The sequence below is a fragment of the Apis mellifera genome, linkage group LG4, assembly GCF_003254395.2.
Source record: "Apis mellifera strain DH4 linkage group LG4, Amel_HAv3.1, whole genome shotgun sequence".
Taxonomy (NCBI): domain Eukaryota; kingdom Metazoa; phylum Arthropoda; class Insecta; order Hymenoptera; family Apidae; genus Apis; species Apis mellifera.
In genome coordinates, this window is record NC_037641.1 from 5551200 (window position 1) to 5570405 (window position 19206).

General features: G+C 22.5%; 1 protein-coding gene across 1 annotated transcript; it reads left to right on the top strand.

The window, feature by feature from the left end:
• Positions 1 to 1258: 1258 nt before the first annotated feature.
• Positions 1259 to 6619, top strand: LOC551664 (palmitoyl-protein thioesterase 1). The gene is made up of 8 exons (XM_026440201.1): positions 1259 to 1326; positions 2836 to 2987; positions 3509 to 3618; positions 4490 to 4617; positions 5294 to 5452; positions 5722 to 5839; positions 5917 to 6075; positions 6338 to 6619. The coding sequence occupies exons 2-8, from the start codon at positions 2879 to 2881 to the stop codon at positions 6461 to 6463; spliced, it is 909 nt and encodes a 302-aa protein (XP_026295986.1). The 5' UTR covers positions 1259 to 1326; positions 2836 to 2878; the 3' UTR covers positions 6464 to 6619.
• The last annotated feature ends 12587 nt before the right edge of the window (positions 6620 to 19206 follow it).

Sequence of the window (19206 nt, forward strand, 5' to 3'; positions counted from 1 at the left end):
CTATTCATACATACATAATACATTTTATTTATATTATATATTCTATATAGAATGTTTATAAAAATATAGAACAATTTTGAGTGATCAATTCTAGATATCAAAATAATACTTATATATATGTTTATTTAATGAATTATAAGAAGTTGAAATTTACATTGGATCGAATGATATGATGATAAAGAGACATTCAATTGAGCACGTAGTAGTATTATACCGCAATGTCACTTGTATCGGAATCTTATCTTAAGGAAAAGATAATTTATTGATATCCTTTTAAAAGTACAATTAACTCTTTCAGAGTTTTAATATAATATGCAATTTATGTATATCAGAAAATTTTTACCTTTTTTCAATGCAAAATGAAATATATTCATTATTTAATAAAAATTTATTATTATTCGAACAAATTGCAATATATCTCATTACATTTAACACTGTATAATGATTGTACCATATTTTATTTAAAATTATAGATAAATTTGTTATATTATATTGAAGCTATCTATTTATTAGATCTATAAGAACTAAATTAAAATCCATCTTTAAAAGATTTTGAATTGGAAAGATTGAATATTTTTCCACATACAATTTGTTTATTTAAATATTTTATATGTAAGAGAATTAAATTATAATTTTATTTAAAAAATTAAAGTCTATTTTAATAAAAAACTATAAATAAACTATATTCTTTTTTAACAAGAATATAATATAAAAAAAGATTTAAAATAGTATTAAAAAAAAAAATTGATTTATTATATAAACATAAATAAAATCAATTTTTATATATGAGATTTTATTTTTAAAATTTTTTTTTTAATTTATTAAATGTTTTTTATATTTTTTATGAAATAATATAAAATAAATTATAATTTGTAATAAAAAGAACAAATGAAATTTAAAATTAAAAACGAATAAAAATGTTTATTATTAAATTGAGAAAATTTTTTAAATAATATACATTAAATAAATAATTATATATAACTGATAAAAAAAATTATATAAAAGAAAAATTAAAAATTAATATTTTAATTAAATTTTATAATTATATAATTATAAGGAAAATAAATTTAATATTTTGAAACTAATAATAATAGTAATTAATATTTATATAAAAAAATAATTGTATATTTAAAAAAAATATATTTTTAAAATTATATTGTAATTTTTATTATTTATTAAATGAAACTAATCTGTTCATATTTATTTGTTTTAATTTTATTTTCTTTTAATTTTTTCTTTGTATTATATACATTAATTCTATTATACTTGATGTTTTATCAAATGTTACTTGAACTTAGTTTTCTTCTAGTCATACAAATTCAAGAGGTTTGTTGTAAAAATAATTTATATTGCTCATATAATATACTTTTTTAATATAACTTAATCAAATATGTAAAATTATTTTAATTTAATAATTATTTAATTAATTATATCAAACTTTACTTACCTTTATAAAGTATTGCATTATATGTATAATGAACATAACCTAAAAAGTAAAAATATCAAAGATCGTAGTAATATTAATTTTAAATGAAATAATTAAAAAATGTAATAATTTGAAAATAATTATTTGAAGTATAAATTTAATATTATAATACAAAGACAGAAATTTAAAATATTCATTGCATGATATTTTTTTTTTCTTCAAATTTATAATTATTAAAAATTATAAAATAATAATTTTAATAATAAATTTTATTTATCTAATTATTATCACAATAATTTAATAATTATTATTTAATAAAATTTAATATGCGAAAGTTTTATAAAATAATACTTTTTTAATAAAATAATTTTGCATACTTTTATTCATACTTATTTGTTTATACATTTACTCGGCAAAATTTTAATAGCAAAATTTTAAATAATAAATTTTAAAAATTATATATTTTTTACTTAGTTTACTTTTGTATTTCAATCTTAAATTGAATCTTATACAACGAGACATTCTGTATGATATATATATATATAGTTTTTTTAATTTAAATTATAATATTGTTGCTCTTGTTTAAAATTTATGTAACTCATAATAACAGCAAAGAAATACAAAAGAATAATTTTAAAACATTTTTTAAATGCATAAAACATTAAATACGTTTAATAATATCTTAGGAATATCTTAAGAAGTTTTTTGAATACATTATGTTGCAAACAAACTACGTATACGTAATATAAATAAATATTTTATTTAGATAAATAACAGGTATTCATAAGACGTTAGTAAGACTTTTTATGACTTTTTATGATATTTAGAAATTATTATTATTAATTTGGAATAGATATATTAAAAATATTTAATATATTTATTCTATTAATTATATATTGATTTTTATTCTATCATTAATCTTTATTAAAATATTTGTTTATATAAAAGATTGCATATAAATAAATTATAATTACACATAAATAAATTATTCATAAAAATATATACAAAAAATATTATATATATATAATTATTATTACATATACATATAAACATTCACACTCGAATATTTAAATCGCCTATTAATTTTTTTATCTTTATCATTTTGGTTTTAATTTATTCATCATATTTATTTATTGAAAAACTTCTTATTTATCATAACTTCTTATTTGTCATAAGACATTTAGAAGACGTGTTTAATATATTTTTAATATATCGAACGTCTATAAAATGTCTCCTTGCTTATAATTAGTATAATATAATAAAATCTTAAGCGATAAATTGTTAGTTTTTAGTTTCATTTTTTTTTTTATATAAAATTATCTTTTTTCAAAATGTATTATCAATTTTTATTTACTTATAAAAATAAATTTTTAATTAATTAAAAATACTAAGTATGTATTTATTTTTAGGAATAATTATTTTATACAATCAATTTATATATGAAGAAATATAATGATTATGGAAAAACAACATATTTTACTAATATTTCTTTTTTTATGTGTATACCAATTTAATGGTATTCAAACTGAATCTCTTCCAGTTGTTCTTTGGCATGGAATGGGTAAATCTTTTTATTATTTATATAATATAATATACATATATATACATATATATATATATACATATATATATATATATATATATATACATATATATATATATATATATATATATATATATATATTAATGCTTGTTAATGTTTAATTTAAGAAATTATAATAGTAAATAATAAATAAATTTAGATTGAAAATTTATATGATAGCTATATTTTATTTTTCGCCAAAAAAACATAATGTAAATTATGCTTTTAATGTAATTATTTTTAACAAATTATTAGATTATTACAAATTTATATATTTTGAATTTAATTTTGTAATATTATGCAAAAAATATTTGAAATATTTTTTCAATTCTTTAATAAAAAAAAATACTAAAAAAAATTTTTTTAATAAATTTTAATTTTAATTATTAATAATTTTAATTATAATTCTAATAAATTATTTTATAATTATAATTATAATTAGTTAATGTTAATGTACACTATTTTTTACATTAAGTATTATGATTAAAATAATATTTTAGGAGACAGTTGTTGTTTTTCATTTAGTTTGGGAGCAATAAAAAAATTAATAGAAAATACAATACCTAATATTTATGTACATTCTATTCGATTAGGAAATAATGAAGTAGAGGTAAGTAAATTTTTTTAATTTTAAATAATAGATAATAATAATTTTAAATAATAGAACAATTTTATATAATATTGTTAATTAATCGTAATTATATATAATAGAATTAATTTTAACAATTTAAATTTATATATTTAAAAAAAACAATTTGAATAAAAATTTAAAATTTAAATAATATATTATAATTTAGAAAGATTTTGTTTAAGTATTTTTTCTTTCTTTTAAAAAATTAATTTCTTACATTAGAATCTTACATTTCTTAAGAGCATATCTTTTTCTTTTAGGTTGGTAAATGTGCGATTCATATAACGATATAATATTCTATTTTTCAATAACATTTCAAGAATATTTATTATAATATTTTGGAAATAATTGATCTAAGATTTTCAATTTTCTATATTATTTTAATATTTATAAATAAATTTTCAATTTTTTTTTAGAAAAAATATCATAGGATTGTTTATCATTTATATTATCAAGTTTGAATTTAAATTGTCTTATATGTCATTTGTATAAAAGAAGATTGTTTTTTCATAGAGATAATTTTATTAATTTTTAATTATTAATAAGTAACACTTATATAGCCGAAAATTTTGAATAAAATATTTGAAAATTTAAAACCCTAAATTCAAATATTTTATATTTATATATATTTTTATTTTCATTATATAAGTATTTATATTTTTTTAAGTAATTTAAGTAATTATATTTTTTTTAAAATAATTAAATAATTATATTCAAACAAACAATATTTCGATAAATATATATTTTATTAATCATTTTGTTATTAAAATTAATTGTTCATTAATATTCTGATAAACTTTTACTGCAAGTAATAAATTAAATATTTATTGATATTTATATAATTTTTCAGGATGTTGAAAATAGTTATTTTGGAAATATTAATGTCCAAATACAAGAAGTTTGTCATCAATTGTTAAAAGACAAATATCTTAAAAATGGTTATAATGCTATTGGATTTTCGCAAGGTGCTCAATTTTTGTAAGTTTATTTGAGAAAATTAAATGAATGTAAAAAATTAATGAAATTAATTAGTAAAAGATACAAATAAATTACTTTAAAATCTTGAAAAAAATATGATCTTGAGGCAAATTTATCATTATTTTATTTTTTTCATAAAAATTTATTTCTGATATTTTTTTTTATTAATAATAAATGAAATATATAAAAGAAAATCAAACTCTGCATATATAATATCTTATTTATTATTTTTTTGTTTTTATTTTTCTATATATATTTTTTATATATTTTGCAAATGTGTTTTCATTTAATACCTCCTTATATTTTGCATCTAATTAAGTCCGTATATAAAAGCAATTATTACATAAGTGTTTTACTAATTAAATAGTTTACGATATATTGTAACTTTTTAATAAAAATATCTTTAAATGATTATATGTTTAATTATATTTAAATTTTTCGTAATTTGAAAATTATTATATTATATATAATTTAAAAAAGAATTTTAGAAATAAGAAAATGTTTAATGATTTGTTTTACTAATTATGGATCAATGAAATTTAAATAAGTAAACTAAAATTGATAAACTTCTTTAAATTAAATCTAAATTTAAATTTAGAAGATTTAAATTTAAATTTATAATATATTTATTTATATTATAAATAGTAATAATTATTAAATATTTTACACATTATAGCCGAGCATTAATTCAAAGATGTCCTAATCCTTCAGTTAAGAATTTTATTTCTTTGGGTGGTCAACATCAAGGTATTTTTGGATTGCCAAATTGTGGAATATTGAAACCCGATATTTGCCATCATCTCACTCGTATCATCAAATATGGAGCTTATTTAGAGTATTAATTTTAAAATTTTATTCTTATTTTCTCAAATTTAATTTAAATAAATAAATTATTACTATATTTAATGATTAGATATATTAAATGTATAGAATAAATAGATAAAAGTATTCATAATAAATATTTGCAGAATTTTTCTATCGAATAAATACATATTTTCAAATCTTACGTAATTAATAATTATAATTGTAATTATAATAATATTATTTTATAGATTAATATTTACATTTATTTTTATATAATAAAATTATTTTATTTCATGATAGATTTATTCAAAAAAAATTTATTCAAGCTACATATTGGCATGATCCATATCATGAAGAAGAATATAAAGAAAAAAGTACATTTTTGGCAGACATTAATAATGAACATTATATTAATAAGGTAATCTATTGTTTGCGATATATTTTTAATATAAGAGTAATCTAATTATCACTTCAATTTTAATTAAATTTTTTCAGACATACATAAAAAATCTTCAAAAATTACATACCATGGTATTAGTTAAATTTGATAATGATACTATTGTTAGACCAGCAGAAACAGAATTGTTTGGATTTTATAAGCCAGGGCAGGAAAAATTAATTCAAACATTAGAACAAAGTGATTTTTATCATAAGGTATATCTATGTGTGATGTATTATATTATAAATTCTTCGTTAATTCATTTATGTTATATAATTTTCCTTTAATCGAATATAATTTAATTAAAAATTTAATTATTTTAAATATATTTTAATATTCAATCAAATGTGATTTTTATAAAAATTTTATAAAATATATTTAAAATGATTAAATTTTTGAAATCAAATTTGATTAAATGATAATTATAAAATGAAAATTGTATAATGCAGATGTATTAACGAAGAACTCTTTTCTCAGGATCGCTTAGGATTAAAAATGTTACATAATGCGGGAAGAATTCATTTCCTTCATTTACCTGGAAATCATTTGCAATTTACGGAAGATTGGTTTGTCAATTATATAATTAAACCATATTTAATATAAAAATGAAAATGTATAAGAATAAAATATATAAAGGATATGTATTCTAACAAATATGTGTATACTCAAATATGATATGTTATATAATATATTATTATATGTATTCTTTGTATTTATTGTATTACTAATGAAAATTAATAAAAATTTTTTAAATAATAAGTTAAGTTTTTTAATTATCTTAAAATTTAAATAAAAAGGAAAGTATAATTGTAATCATATAATAATTATTCTAAATTATTGTAATAGTTTTGAGATTTCAAAATTTCAAATGTTTCAAATAATTACTTTTGAATGTGACAGTAATAATAATGACAATAATAATAAGAAAATTAAAAATAAAGGTGTAAAGAAAATTTATGAAAGAATAACAAGCATACCTAGTGTCAGTTTAGATAGACCTTGGAAAGGGGGCCATATATTTTCATCGAGCACGCTGGTAGCTCTATCCGAGGGAGCGGAAACAACAGGGTATATTATGGAATACTATCCGCAATAGGTTCCACAATCTCGGTAGCCATTGTTTCGTGGTACCTACAGATGTGCTCCATTGTCGGTCTATCGGTACTCTTGCTCGAAAAGGAGAAAGAGAAAGAAAAAAAGAGAGACGTTTACGAAAGGAACGTATCAATTCTTTGTCGTATCAGTATATCTGTAGGCGTATCTAACGGGTGACATGTCTTGAAATTATCTTTTTTTTATTTTTAATAATAATAATGCGCAGCGATATTTTTTTATCTTAAATTAAAAATATTTTAGGAAACAAATTGTATCAGCAAAACTGTATCATTGTATTATTGTATATTATTTATTAGAGAATATTCATTAAAAAATAATATTTTTTAACTATGTACTAATATATTAAGTTGCTAATTGTATAATTTATTTGTTGTCAGTCTTATTGTACATATACACAAACATGTATGTATTATATTAAAAAAAACCATAATTTTATAAATAATTATATATATTTGAATAATAATTAAATATTTTAATAATTGTATTTATTATTGTATATGTATAATAACGTATATATATTGTATAATAACGTATTGTAAAAATAGAAAATTAAGTTTATATGAATATATTATATATTCATATAAATTCATATAACGATATATATGAATATATTACCTTAAATTAAAATTTAATTAAAATAAAAATATAATATTTTAACTAGAAAAATTAACTAATTAAACGAACTGAGATGGATTGAGATTTATTATTTATTATTATTGGATATTTCCATCATACCGTTTTCAATTTGTTTCTATCTTGTTTTATCTAATAAATTTAAATTATTAACATTAACTTTTATACTTATTTTATATTTTGGCTCAAAATTATTCCTTCAAAAATATCTTATACAAAAATAAAAAATATATTAAAAATATATTATAAAAAATATCTTTTTTGAACAATAATATAATTACAATTATAATATTTAATTGCAATTATAAAAAAAAACAATTATGAATGAATATAGCATGAAATAATATTAACAATAATTATATCATATTGCAAATTAAGCTAATAAAAATTAAAAATAATATATCCATTTTATATTAAATATGAAATATAAAAGAATTTATTTGATTATGTTAATTAATTGAGAATTTTTATGATATAAATATTTAATTATTAGAAATTATTATATTATATATTTTTATATGTTTGTCAAAGTATAAAATAGAATTATTATGAATTCATCCTCAATAAAATAATATTGTTATTTTACTATATATTTATTTGGAAAATTGCAAATATAATTATAAAATTGATAATTGATTAATTAAATGACAATTTGATAAATATTATGCTACAGGAAATTGAAAACGCTTTCTTTCAATGAATTTTTTTCCCTTTAAGAAAAATTATATTATCTATGAATATATAATTTTGAAGCATAGAGAAGAAGAAGAAGCATATAGATATATTGTTATGTAAGATGTAAAAAGAATATTTAAAAAGTTTCTTGAATTAAAATATGAAAAATAATTTAATTAAAAAATAACATAACTTTATGATAGAATGTTTTTTTCAATGAAATTTGCATTTTTTAAAAATTAAATTTTATTAGAATTTTATTGGAATAGATTTATTATGGATCATACTAAAATAAATATAAAAAAAATTCTTTTTTTTCAAAAGACATTTCTCAAAAATGTCTTTTGAACATTTCATAATTAATTTTTAACGTATGATTTTTTACATTTTGCATTTCATTTGTATTTCTTTTTAAATTAATCTATTATCATAGAATCATAAAATAATAAACGCATATATAATTATTAATATATTATTAATATATTAATATAATATATTAATAATATATTAATATTCAATATTAATATAATATTGAATAGTTTTTTTTTATTAATATATTATTTTTATATAATATATCAAATATTGAATGCATATGTTTGGATATGCATATTTTTGGAACCAAATATATATATATATATATATATATATATATATATATATATATGTATATATGTATAATAAAGCATTTTAATCAATTTGCAGCATTATTATGAACAAATACTTCAAGAAAATCACCCTGTAGATAGTGGGAGTATCTCTCAAGGATACAGTCACGCAATAAGAGAGTGAGTAGTGGCGGTAGCGATGATAGTAGTAGTAGTTGGTTTGATGCCAATGGGCGGGTAGGTTGGCATAGGTTGGGGTAGGTATTCCGTTTGTATAATGTACCTACTCACTCGTATCGGACTGTCTTTCTGTGATGTGAACGCAGCCTCAGGCTTATTATATATCTCAATCTCGGAATACTACTGACTCTGTCGAAATTATGATTACTCGTCATTCTAGAATTTCGGAGGAAGACCAGTCCTTCTCTCTTTTTCTACTTCCATAGTTTTTCTCATGTTTTACACCTAGTTGGATACAATATATATTCATATGTTAAAATGAATGATATTTATTTGATTCATTTTTTATAAACAATAGATGATATTTATTCAATTCATTTGGGTCCCTGAAACGGGGATTGTTTTATTTATAAAATTTTATTTTGAATGGATTTAGTAAATTTTAGAGTTCATAGAATTTCATTTTCATTTTACTTTTATTTTCAATTTTAATTTTGAATCAATTGATGTTTTTTTATTTTTTGGTTTAAATTCGTATTTGAGTTTTGAACAAATGGAAAAACAAATTTACAGCAACAACTAATAATAAATATTTCCATTTTTTATTACATACATATCTTATTAAAAAAAAAAAAGTAAATTTTCACTTGAACTAATCTTCACCCAGCTTATTATATTTATAAGAATTCATTAATATAATGCAACATATTAAAACCTATTAAAATTTGTAAAATAAAAAAAAAAAGGATAAATTGAAAGTAAAATTAGATATCAGATGATTTTAATAATAATAGAGAGAACGAAATAATTTCAATTTATAATATTATATTTTATTATATCATCAAATAATCTATTTTTTTGAAGATATGCTATTCTATTTTCAATAGCATTTCTCAAAAAATTTTTTTACAACTCTCTTATAAGAGATCATGATCCACAGGTTGAAAAACATTGCAAAAATATTGTTTAGATCAAACAGTTTCACAAATTACATTCACGAATTATCAAAAATATCTTACAGCAATATAAGACAAGTGATTTTTACAAAGAATCCTAAATAATATGTGATTGAGAAAGATATAGATATATTTAATCGTTGAAAAATTAATTATAGCCAATGAAAAGAATGTTCGAAAAGCAGATCAAAAAATCAATTCTTCGAGGATGACGAATCTCCGCATCGATAGGCGTTGAAGATGAGAAACAAAAGGCATTGTGTTCGTTTTATCCGCTCGAGCGGTTTACCAAAGAGAAACGAGAAGGTGCTGGTACCGTAACGGTAGTGAAAATCGAGGAACGATATTCATCGGTGGCTCCGAACGAAGTCTTCCTCGGTTGAAAGTCGACCGATGGAAAATCGTGAAAATGATATGCTGGACAATGGGTATTGTTCGAACCGATCGCCGTGTCTGGCCTCCTACCATAGTTGCTTTTCGTCCCTGGTTGCTTAGAATCGGTAGCTTCGCTAGGAAACTCAGATCCGCGAATCGTTCTTCCAGAAAACGAGAGTCCAATAGGAATTTTCCTTATTCTCCTTATCCCTTTTCTACTTCTGTTTCCATTTCTGCTTCTTCGCTTCCTATGCATCTTGCTTAATTGTCTTTTTCAATAGTCCAACGTTATTATCTATTACAATTATTTTATTAATCAAATTTAAAATAAATAATTAAATATTAATTAATTGTTATAGATATTGTTTCCTGATAATATTTTTAGCAAATATTTTTCATATCTTGAGAATAGATTATTGCGATGATTTATATAAATACTTAATTATATAATACTTATATAAATAAGTTTTAATTTAAAAGTATAATAATTTAATTAGTTCATGTTTCTTCATTAATAATTCTAAAAAATTTCATTGATGATTCAATAATCGAGAGAGGAGACATTTCAAATAATTGGGATGTTGTATATATAAATAAATATTATACGATAATTCTTTACAATATGTATAATATATTATCCTTTAGAAATATTAAATATTAAATTAGATATGAAGATAGGAATGAAACTAGATATGAGGATTCCATTTAACGAATTAATCTTCTTGTTGTGACGACTACAAAACACGGAATAATAAGATATAGTGGTTTAACATATTGACGCACCCTAAAGTCAGTTGAGCATGTGCAGTCTATGTGATTAGTTTTCATAGAAAGTGATTTTAATGGAAGCCCAACTGTTCCTTTATGTTTTCAACAGATCCCAGACAATGACTCTCTTTTCAATTGTTTACCCTATATCACCAACCCCTCTAACATCTTCCACAATAGATCATAGATTACGTGAAGATTACCATTCAAATTGTGTTTTCGTTCGTTCTCTTATGTTTTGATCAGAAATGAAATGTTATTAATTACAAGATGAATCTATTGAAAATGCAATATATTGATTCTTCTAATATCGAAATGAGATAATTTTTCCATTATTGATGATATTTTTTTCAAGGAGAATATTTGCATATTCGCTTAATCTTTTCCTACATTCTTTGACCTGATCTTTAATATGCAATAAGTGCCCAATTGAGAGCTGAACTATCACAATTCACTCTTGAGAATATTTCTTGTGAGTGAGACTGATTTTTAAATTTATAAAATTTAAATCTGAAATTACGAAATTCTTAAAATTCTCGAAAGTCTCAAAATCCAGAATATTTAATTTTTTTTTGAAGTTTTTTTTTTCAATTAAAATTTTGATTTTTGAAATTCTTTTTTAATCAAATATAATTAGTCGATAGTAATTTTGTTCTTTTTTATTTTTCATTTAGATAAACTATTACAACTGATAAAACGAGAAAATTTTCATTTTATATATTTTATTTATTTTCACATATAGAATAAACTTTTAACGAATTCATCCAATTAATTGAAAAATTTCCAAATTTGATTTATTCAAAAACAAGACTTTAAAAAAGAAATTTAATTTCGATGTTGCAAAAATTATTTATTGTATCGTGATATTTTGTTCGATAAAATCTATTATAAATGAAAAAATAGTATTGCTTTCTAGTATCAGATGATTCATTGGTCAGATTGATCAGAGTTGAGAATCTATTCAGTGGCATATATTAAAAAGTCAAAGATACGAAGTACAGTAGGGCGATTTAATCATCGAACCGTAACGAATCATTATTTCCATCTCAATTAATATTTTAATCAAGCCCCTGTACACTACGTTGTTCCATTTACGGTCTCGTTAACATTCGTTTAACCACCCTCTTAGGGTATAGCGCCAGTTAGTATTCACACAATACTAAGAATGATACCGTTGTACAAATCTGGTTGACCGTTTTATTGTTTCGTAGATATAATAACCAAAACTATAATAACAATAATTAAAAATATAATAGTTAAAATAAATTTATTCAATTGAAATAAAAACCATAACAATGAATTTTTTATTTTATTATTAAAACGAGTTAAAATTTTAAGATTGATATATTTTCTTTAAAAAACACTCTATTGTAAAAAATAATAATTAATAAGTTTACCATGTAATTATACTATAGATCATCAAGAATTGCATTTTTATTAAATGACATTTTAAATCATTGATATTTATTTCAAATTTATTATAAAAAAAATTTATTTTAATTTGATTTTTTTCCCCATTATTATATACATGCACATAATATAAGTGAAAATGAACAATAATTGAAGAAAATAAGAAAAAAAAAATAAAAAGATAATAAAAATGTAATCATTTATAAATACTGTTTAAGATAACGTGTGTATAATATAGAATAAAAATGAATCGAAAATTTGTCAAGCTCTAAATGTTAAAGTTTTATAAGTCGTAGTTTAGTGGAATGTACAAGCCAATAGTTACAAATTAAATTGCGCGAATGTTTTAACGTAATATACTTTAATGTGTCATACTGAAAAAAATGATACGCTTCAAAGGAACCTATTGATTGAATGCGTGCATTTATTCCAGGTAGAGCGTGGACATTGGCCAGTTGATTAATTAGAATCTCTCCGTAGCACAAACTGAAAGGGTTAGCCTCATGGAAAAGAGGATACGTAACGAGCGAAGTTTCTATATTTCAATCATATTACCAATTACTTGATGATTTTATGCATTGATTGTTATTTGAATTATCTATTACATTTCATTTCTACAATATCTTATATTTTATTCATTTTCAAATTATATAATAAATAATAAACGATAATTGTATTAGAAATTAGAAAACTAAGCAAAAAATATTATAATTGATAATGTAATAAAAATAAGAATAAAAAAAAAAAAAGAATATGAAAAGATGCTTAGAATAAAACAAACAAACAAATTTACGTAAACTTTAAAGTGATGCTTCAAAAATTATCTTCTTAACGATTATTATAAAAATTATCTTTTTGTATACAACATATCTTTTGTATATAAAACTTGAAAGATCGGAGGCAAATTGTTTTTTATAATTTTCATTTTTCGAGGATGTTTTCATTCAAAAAATATATCGCCCTCTTTAAAAAATTAAAACGATTTGATATAAAGACTGTTTTTTAAATAAAGGCAAAAGAAATGCATCGATAAACGATAGTAGTGTTTTTTAGGAAAGTATATAAAGTGGCTTACAGAAGATTAGAACGAGAAGGGCTAGTGGTAGAGAAGGGGGTATGGAGAAGTAAGAGAAGAGAGAGGCGGAAGGGAAGATGAAAAGCGCATCGGCCGAGATAATGAAGACAAAAGAGGTGGAATCCGGTAGATCGTTGGGTAGGTGGATCGGTGGATCAGCGAATCAGCGAATCAGTAAATCGGGGAAAACCAGGTTGGAAAAGGACGAGTTTGTACAAGGAACAACCAAATTCGTGTGTTTCGAACTTCCCAACCGTGCTCGAACTTGCTCCGAGGCCGAGTAATTAACGATATTTCAGGGGTAATTAAACGCATCCAATCTAGCTGAAGGGTGGGCTGCTAAAGGCCTTCGGCTTCAGAAGTTCGAAGACGGTACTGCTCGAGGAAACCGCATTTTGTATGCACCCTCTACCCTCCAAGAAACCACTCTATTGCCAGCATCCCTTCTATCATGTTTTCGTCATCTCTCTTCTTTTCCTTTTTTACTATTCTTACTATCTTCCTCTTTTATCCGCCATCTCTTATACACATATATGTATACGTACACGCATTAAATGTTTAATAATTATTTATATCGATACACAATGTGCGTTTGTATAAAAGAGAAAGAAAAAAAAGAGAGAAGAAGAATTGTTTGTTTGTTTATTCAAATATTTATTTAAATTATTCGCTTTAAAAGTTAAATTTGTCTAACATTGTTGAGATAAATATTTAATTTACAAATACAATTTTTACTAAAGTTGGGAAAGTTTATGCATTTATAGAAAATTTAAATATATAAAAATCTACAGAATGTACACGATATATAATAAAACATAAGATATTGTTAAAATTTATAGTTAAAATTTTAGAGATTTAAATTCTTGGATGAGAAATTAGAATTCTTATATAATGTAACAAAACTTATATGTTTGCATTGTTCGAGAATTAATTTTAAATATAGATATTTTGTAAAGAATTGATTTTCTATATATTAGAGAAACAACTAAACTGATTTTTTCTCTTCTTCATTGAGAATGAGGGGGGTGAGAATGCGGAGAAGAAGATCGGTCTCTTTTCAAAACCAATATGATGTTCACAGTCTAATCAATCTCTTTTCGATATATCACAAATCGGATAGCTATATATTTGTAATATATTATATAATATTTATAATATATTAATTTTGAATAATTATTAACTTTGAATTAATTAGTCAATATATTGTAAAAAATAGTATATATTTATATTTATATTTTATTATTATATTTATATATTTTATATATATATACATAGTATTTTTATATATGGATAGTATTTTGAAAATATTTCGATATCGAAATTCTTCATTATTCTTTAAAAATTTTGTAAAATTAAGATTATCATGATATATTTCTTTCATCATACAATATTCATTTGGAATATTTTTTTAAATATTTAATATTTAAGAAAATAATCATATACATTTAAATAAGAAATATTACATGTAATGTTATATATTCTATCAATTAAAATAAATTTATAGAAATATTAATAAGTAAATTCGGAAACATTGTCACACAGGTTTGCTTTTTCCCAAAAAGAAATATTCATTATTCATAACATGTAATATTCCTGTAATATTTCATATATTCCTAAATCTGTCGAAAATTTTTTCTTCATCCTTCAATATTTTATATCAACAAAATTATTTTGATATAATAATCATCTTAATTAATTTAAACTAATGTTATCTTTTGATAAATTATTTAATTTATATTAAATATAATTTATATAAATTCTAATTATTCATATTATAAAATCAAACAATTTATAAAAGTATCTATTTGTTTATTGCAAAAGAAGGAACACAAATATATCAAAAGCTATTAACAATAAGATTAACAATATAATGCCTCAAGTGCAATAATTCAATGTACGTGAAGATATACGAGTTGTATTTAAGAACTTGAAAAGAGAGAGACAGAATATTGGTTTGAAACATGCACCAACCACTAGTTAACGAAAGAGAAAGACCCAGGGAAGGAGAAAAAGGGGTGGAGGAGGGAGGGTTGGTAGAGGGAGGAAGGCGGTCTGGTAATGTGACTAAATGAATCCACTAACGGGGTTGGTTTTGCAGTAATGGAAGGGGTAATTAAAACCACCCTTCTGCGGATGCGGACCGAGCTAGATCCACTCTCCAGGGCCGCAATGCCACGATAAACTAAAATTATTCAGCAATGAACTTTCATTGGTAATTGCTTCCTATTATATCGAAATATCTTCTTTTCGAATAATTAGTAAATTTATTTTTGCGTTAAAGTAATATCGCAAGTTTTCTTACGATCTTAGTTGAAATTCGAATGTTTATTTTATAATCGATTATTTAATCTGAACTAATTCATATGAAAAAATTAAAAAAGGAGAAATTTCTTTTTTTGTTTTTATATTTTGTCGATATGCTATTTCTTATAACATAATATATATATATGTACTATTAGATAAATTGTAGAAAGCTTTTCGATTACTTAATTTTAAATATATTCAGATTTACAATGTCTTAATAAATATATCAGAGAATCATAAAAAATATAAGAATTATAAAAATATAAAGAAAATATTGCACAATCTGGAAATTCAATATTTCATCAATAACAATCAATTAAATATATAATAAAATTAGTTGAAGATTAATTAATTGTATGGAACGAAGTATAATTATATAATAATTGATTCATATAACTTATGATTATTCTAAGTAAAAGAAAACATTTAGCGCACGATATGTGATGAGAAATTCTAGAAGAACCAGCGGCCCTGGAATTCTCGATTCAGTCGTCGAGGGAACTGCGGCAGTGATGCTTTGCAAAATGGAACTGATTAACAAAGATTCAGAAAGGCGCGCATCCAATTTCCCCATTCTTCGTAAAACCATCCTCTAATTATCGGTAATTCACTTACTGGCTCATACGATCGACTCGACACGCTTATTCTGATCTCCAGAGACATACTTTGCTGTAGCAACCCTAATTGTAACGAGTATGCTTGGATATTTTTTTCAGCATATTTAAACAATATAATTCGATCTTACTGTAATTACTTAATTTTTTATTGATTTTAAAATTTGATTTCAACAGATATTAATTAATGTTTCGATGTACAATAGGCTTGCACAATAGGCTTGAACAATTATTTTCTAATAGTGGACAAAATTTGATTTTAATTTTCTAGATTTTATGTACAAAAAATACTTTCTATAAAATTAATTTTTGAAGTATCGCAAGAATAATATTATCAATTATAATATTTTTTTTTATTCTAATATAAATTTATTAAGATTTCAAAGTGACTATGTAAAATGTCGTTCATAACATAAATGAGTAAATTAAGAATTAAATAATATTATTGTGAAATAATAATTTTCTTTAATCTAGTTTAATTGTCAAATCTAGTACAAATTTCTTCATCTCAAAATTATTTTTGTATAATAAATAATATATATATATATATATTTTCTGATAAAAACTAATTTATTTTAAATTATAAATATTTATATAATCAATGAAAATTGTAATTTATTAGTATATAAATTATTTATTGCATCTTTAAAAGTTTGTTGATCAAATTGAAAATAGCTAAATATGATTATATATGATATATGATAGAATAATTTTCCTATTAAAATCTATAAATAAGTGACCAAAAAATTGTATTAATTAAAAAAATGTATGCATATTTTTAAAATTTTTGCTAGAAGACGAAATTATAAACTTGTAATAAAATAATTGATTGAGATCGATAATTGAGAAAATGAAGTCATGATTGAAGCATAAGCATATTTTATAAGTGCAAATTTGATACATACGATTCGATAAATGAAACAGAGGGGAAACAAACGAGGTGTATTTTTCTTTATTCGACATCGATGAGCACAAGCTGGTTGAAACATTGTCCAAAGGTACGAATAGCCACTAACTTTTCTCTAGAGGGTTGCTCGACAAATACAAGCTATGTCTAGAGAGGAAGGGCTAGGAGGGAGGGAGGGAGGATGGGAGGGAAGGAGGAAAGGAGGGAGGCGGGGCGTAATCAATGAATGGACCAGGCGGACAAACCTTCTGTTACAAAAGCCTGACATTTTTCGGCTTTTCAGTGTCATTACCATAATAATGCGAATAAAAGGGAATTCTCGGAGTCCAGACTACTCTCCTTCACTTCCCGCTTGTTCACCTTCAGCCCCGGGAGAAGATGGTACTAATGAATAGATTTCTTCTAGCTGAAGTATGCTCGACATAACGATGGAAAAAAAAATTTTTCCCCTCTCTTTTCTTCTATTTATTTATATTTATTCATTTCCATGGAAACAGTTGAACATAATGATATTTTCATCTTTATTTCTGTTATTTAAGTGCTTTTTTTTTTAATGCTCTAAAATTTGTTGCATTCGTATGCTGTTGATAAAAAACAAACGATTTATTGTTTGAAGATTTTATTGTGTTTTTTTTGCAGTAAGAAAATAAATCCAGATCTATCTCTTTCTTTAATAAAAAATATTTTATTCTTTTCGTTATTCTTAATTTTTTTTTTTTTAATATACTTATGCAATACCATTTTTTCCATCTTAGCTCGTTAAATATCACAACGTTACATGTAATTCCTTCAATCATTTATAAATGTAACCGCTATGAAGCTAATAAATTACGAAGCAGACAATGCCTAAATTTTAAAGTAACAAAAAAAGAATATTAAACTATGAGATAGGAAGGTAAAAAGTTGGCGAAGAATCAGAGACGAGGATAAGGAAGAAAGACGGATAGATTGGTGAAGAGGTCTCCTATAAAAGACGAGGGAACGAAGGAGGCGGAGGATGTGGAGGGAAAGGAGGGGTAGTTATGGAAAGGTAGAAACGCAATGCAATTCGTAGTTTTCATTGTCACGCGACAGAGCTACCGTGATTCTGGGGTGGAACGTGGCTTAGGAAGGGTAGCGGTTGGCGAACGAATCACAGTAGCGAGGGGAATGGAGGTTGTACAAGCGGTCCGTGGAATGAGAAAACATTAATCTAGGCATGTTTTGCAATCTCACCACCACCACTCCCACCACCACCACCTCTCCCTCTCGCCGGTCTACCTACATATAATGGAACACTGTTATTGCTACGTTATGGCGTGCGCACAATGTTCGTTTCGACGTCAACCCCTTTCCACCTTTCTCTCTATCTTCCTTTCCTTCTCACTCTTTCGCTATCTATCATACCTGAAGATATATATACTTATACGTGTTTTTATCTCTCTCTCTCTCTCTCTCTCTCTCTCTCTCTCTCTCTCTCTCACTCGATATTTACATACTTTCATCTGCAAATATATATTTGAATATATACGCGCGTTTACATAGCTACGTTTGAATATTATATTTTAGTAAGTTTCTTTGTATTTGAATCACTCAGGAGCCAAAGTGATGAATTTCACTTTTTGAAAAATTGTTTATTTTGGCATCAGAATCTGATTGTATGATTAATCTGATTTTTTAAAAATCAAATAACTACTTTTGGCAATGATCAGTTTAATCTCTGTGTCATTCACTTTATTTGAAGTTTTA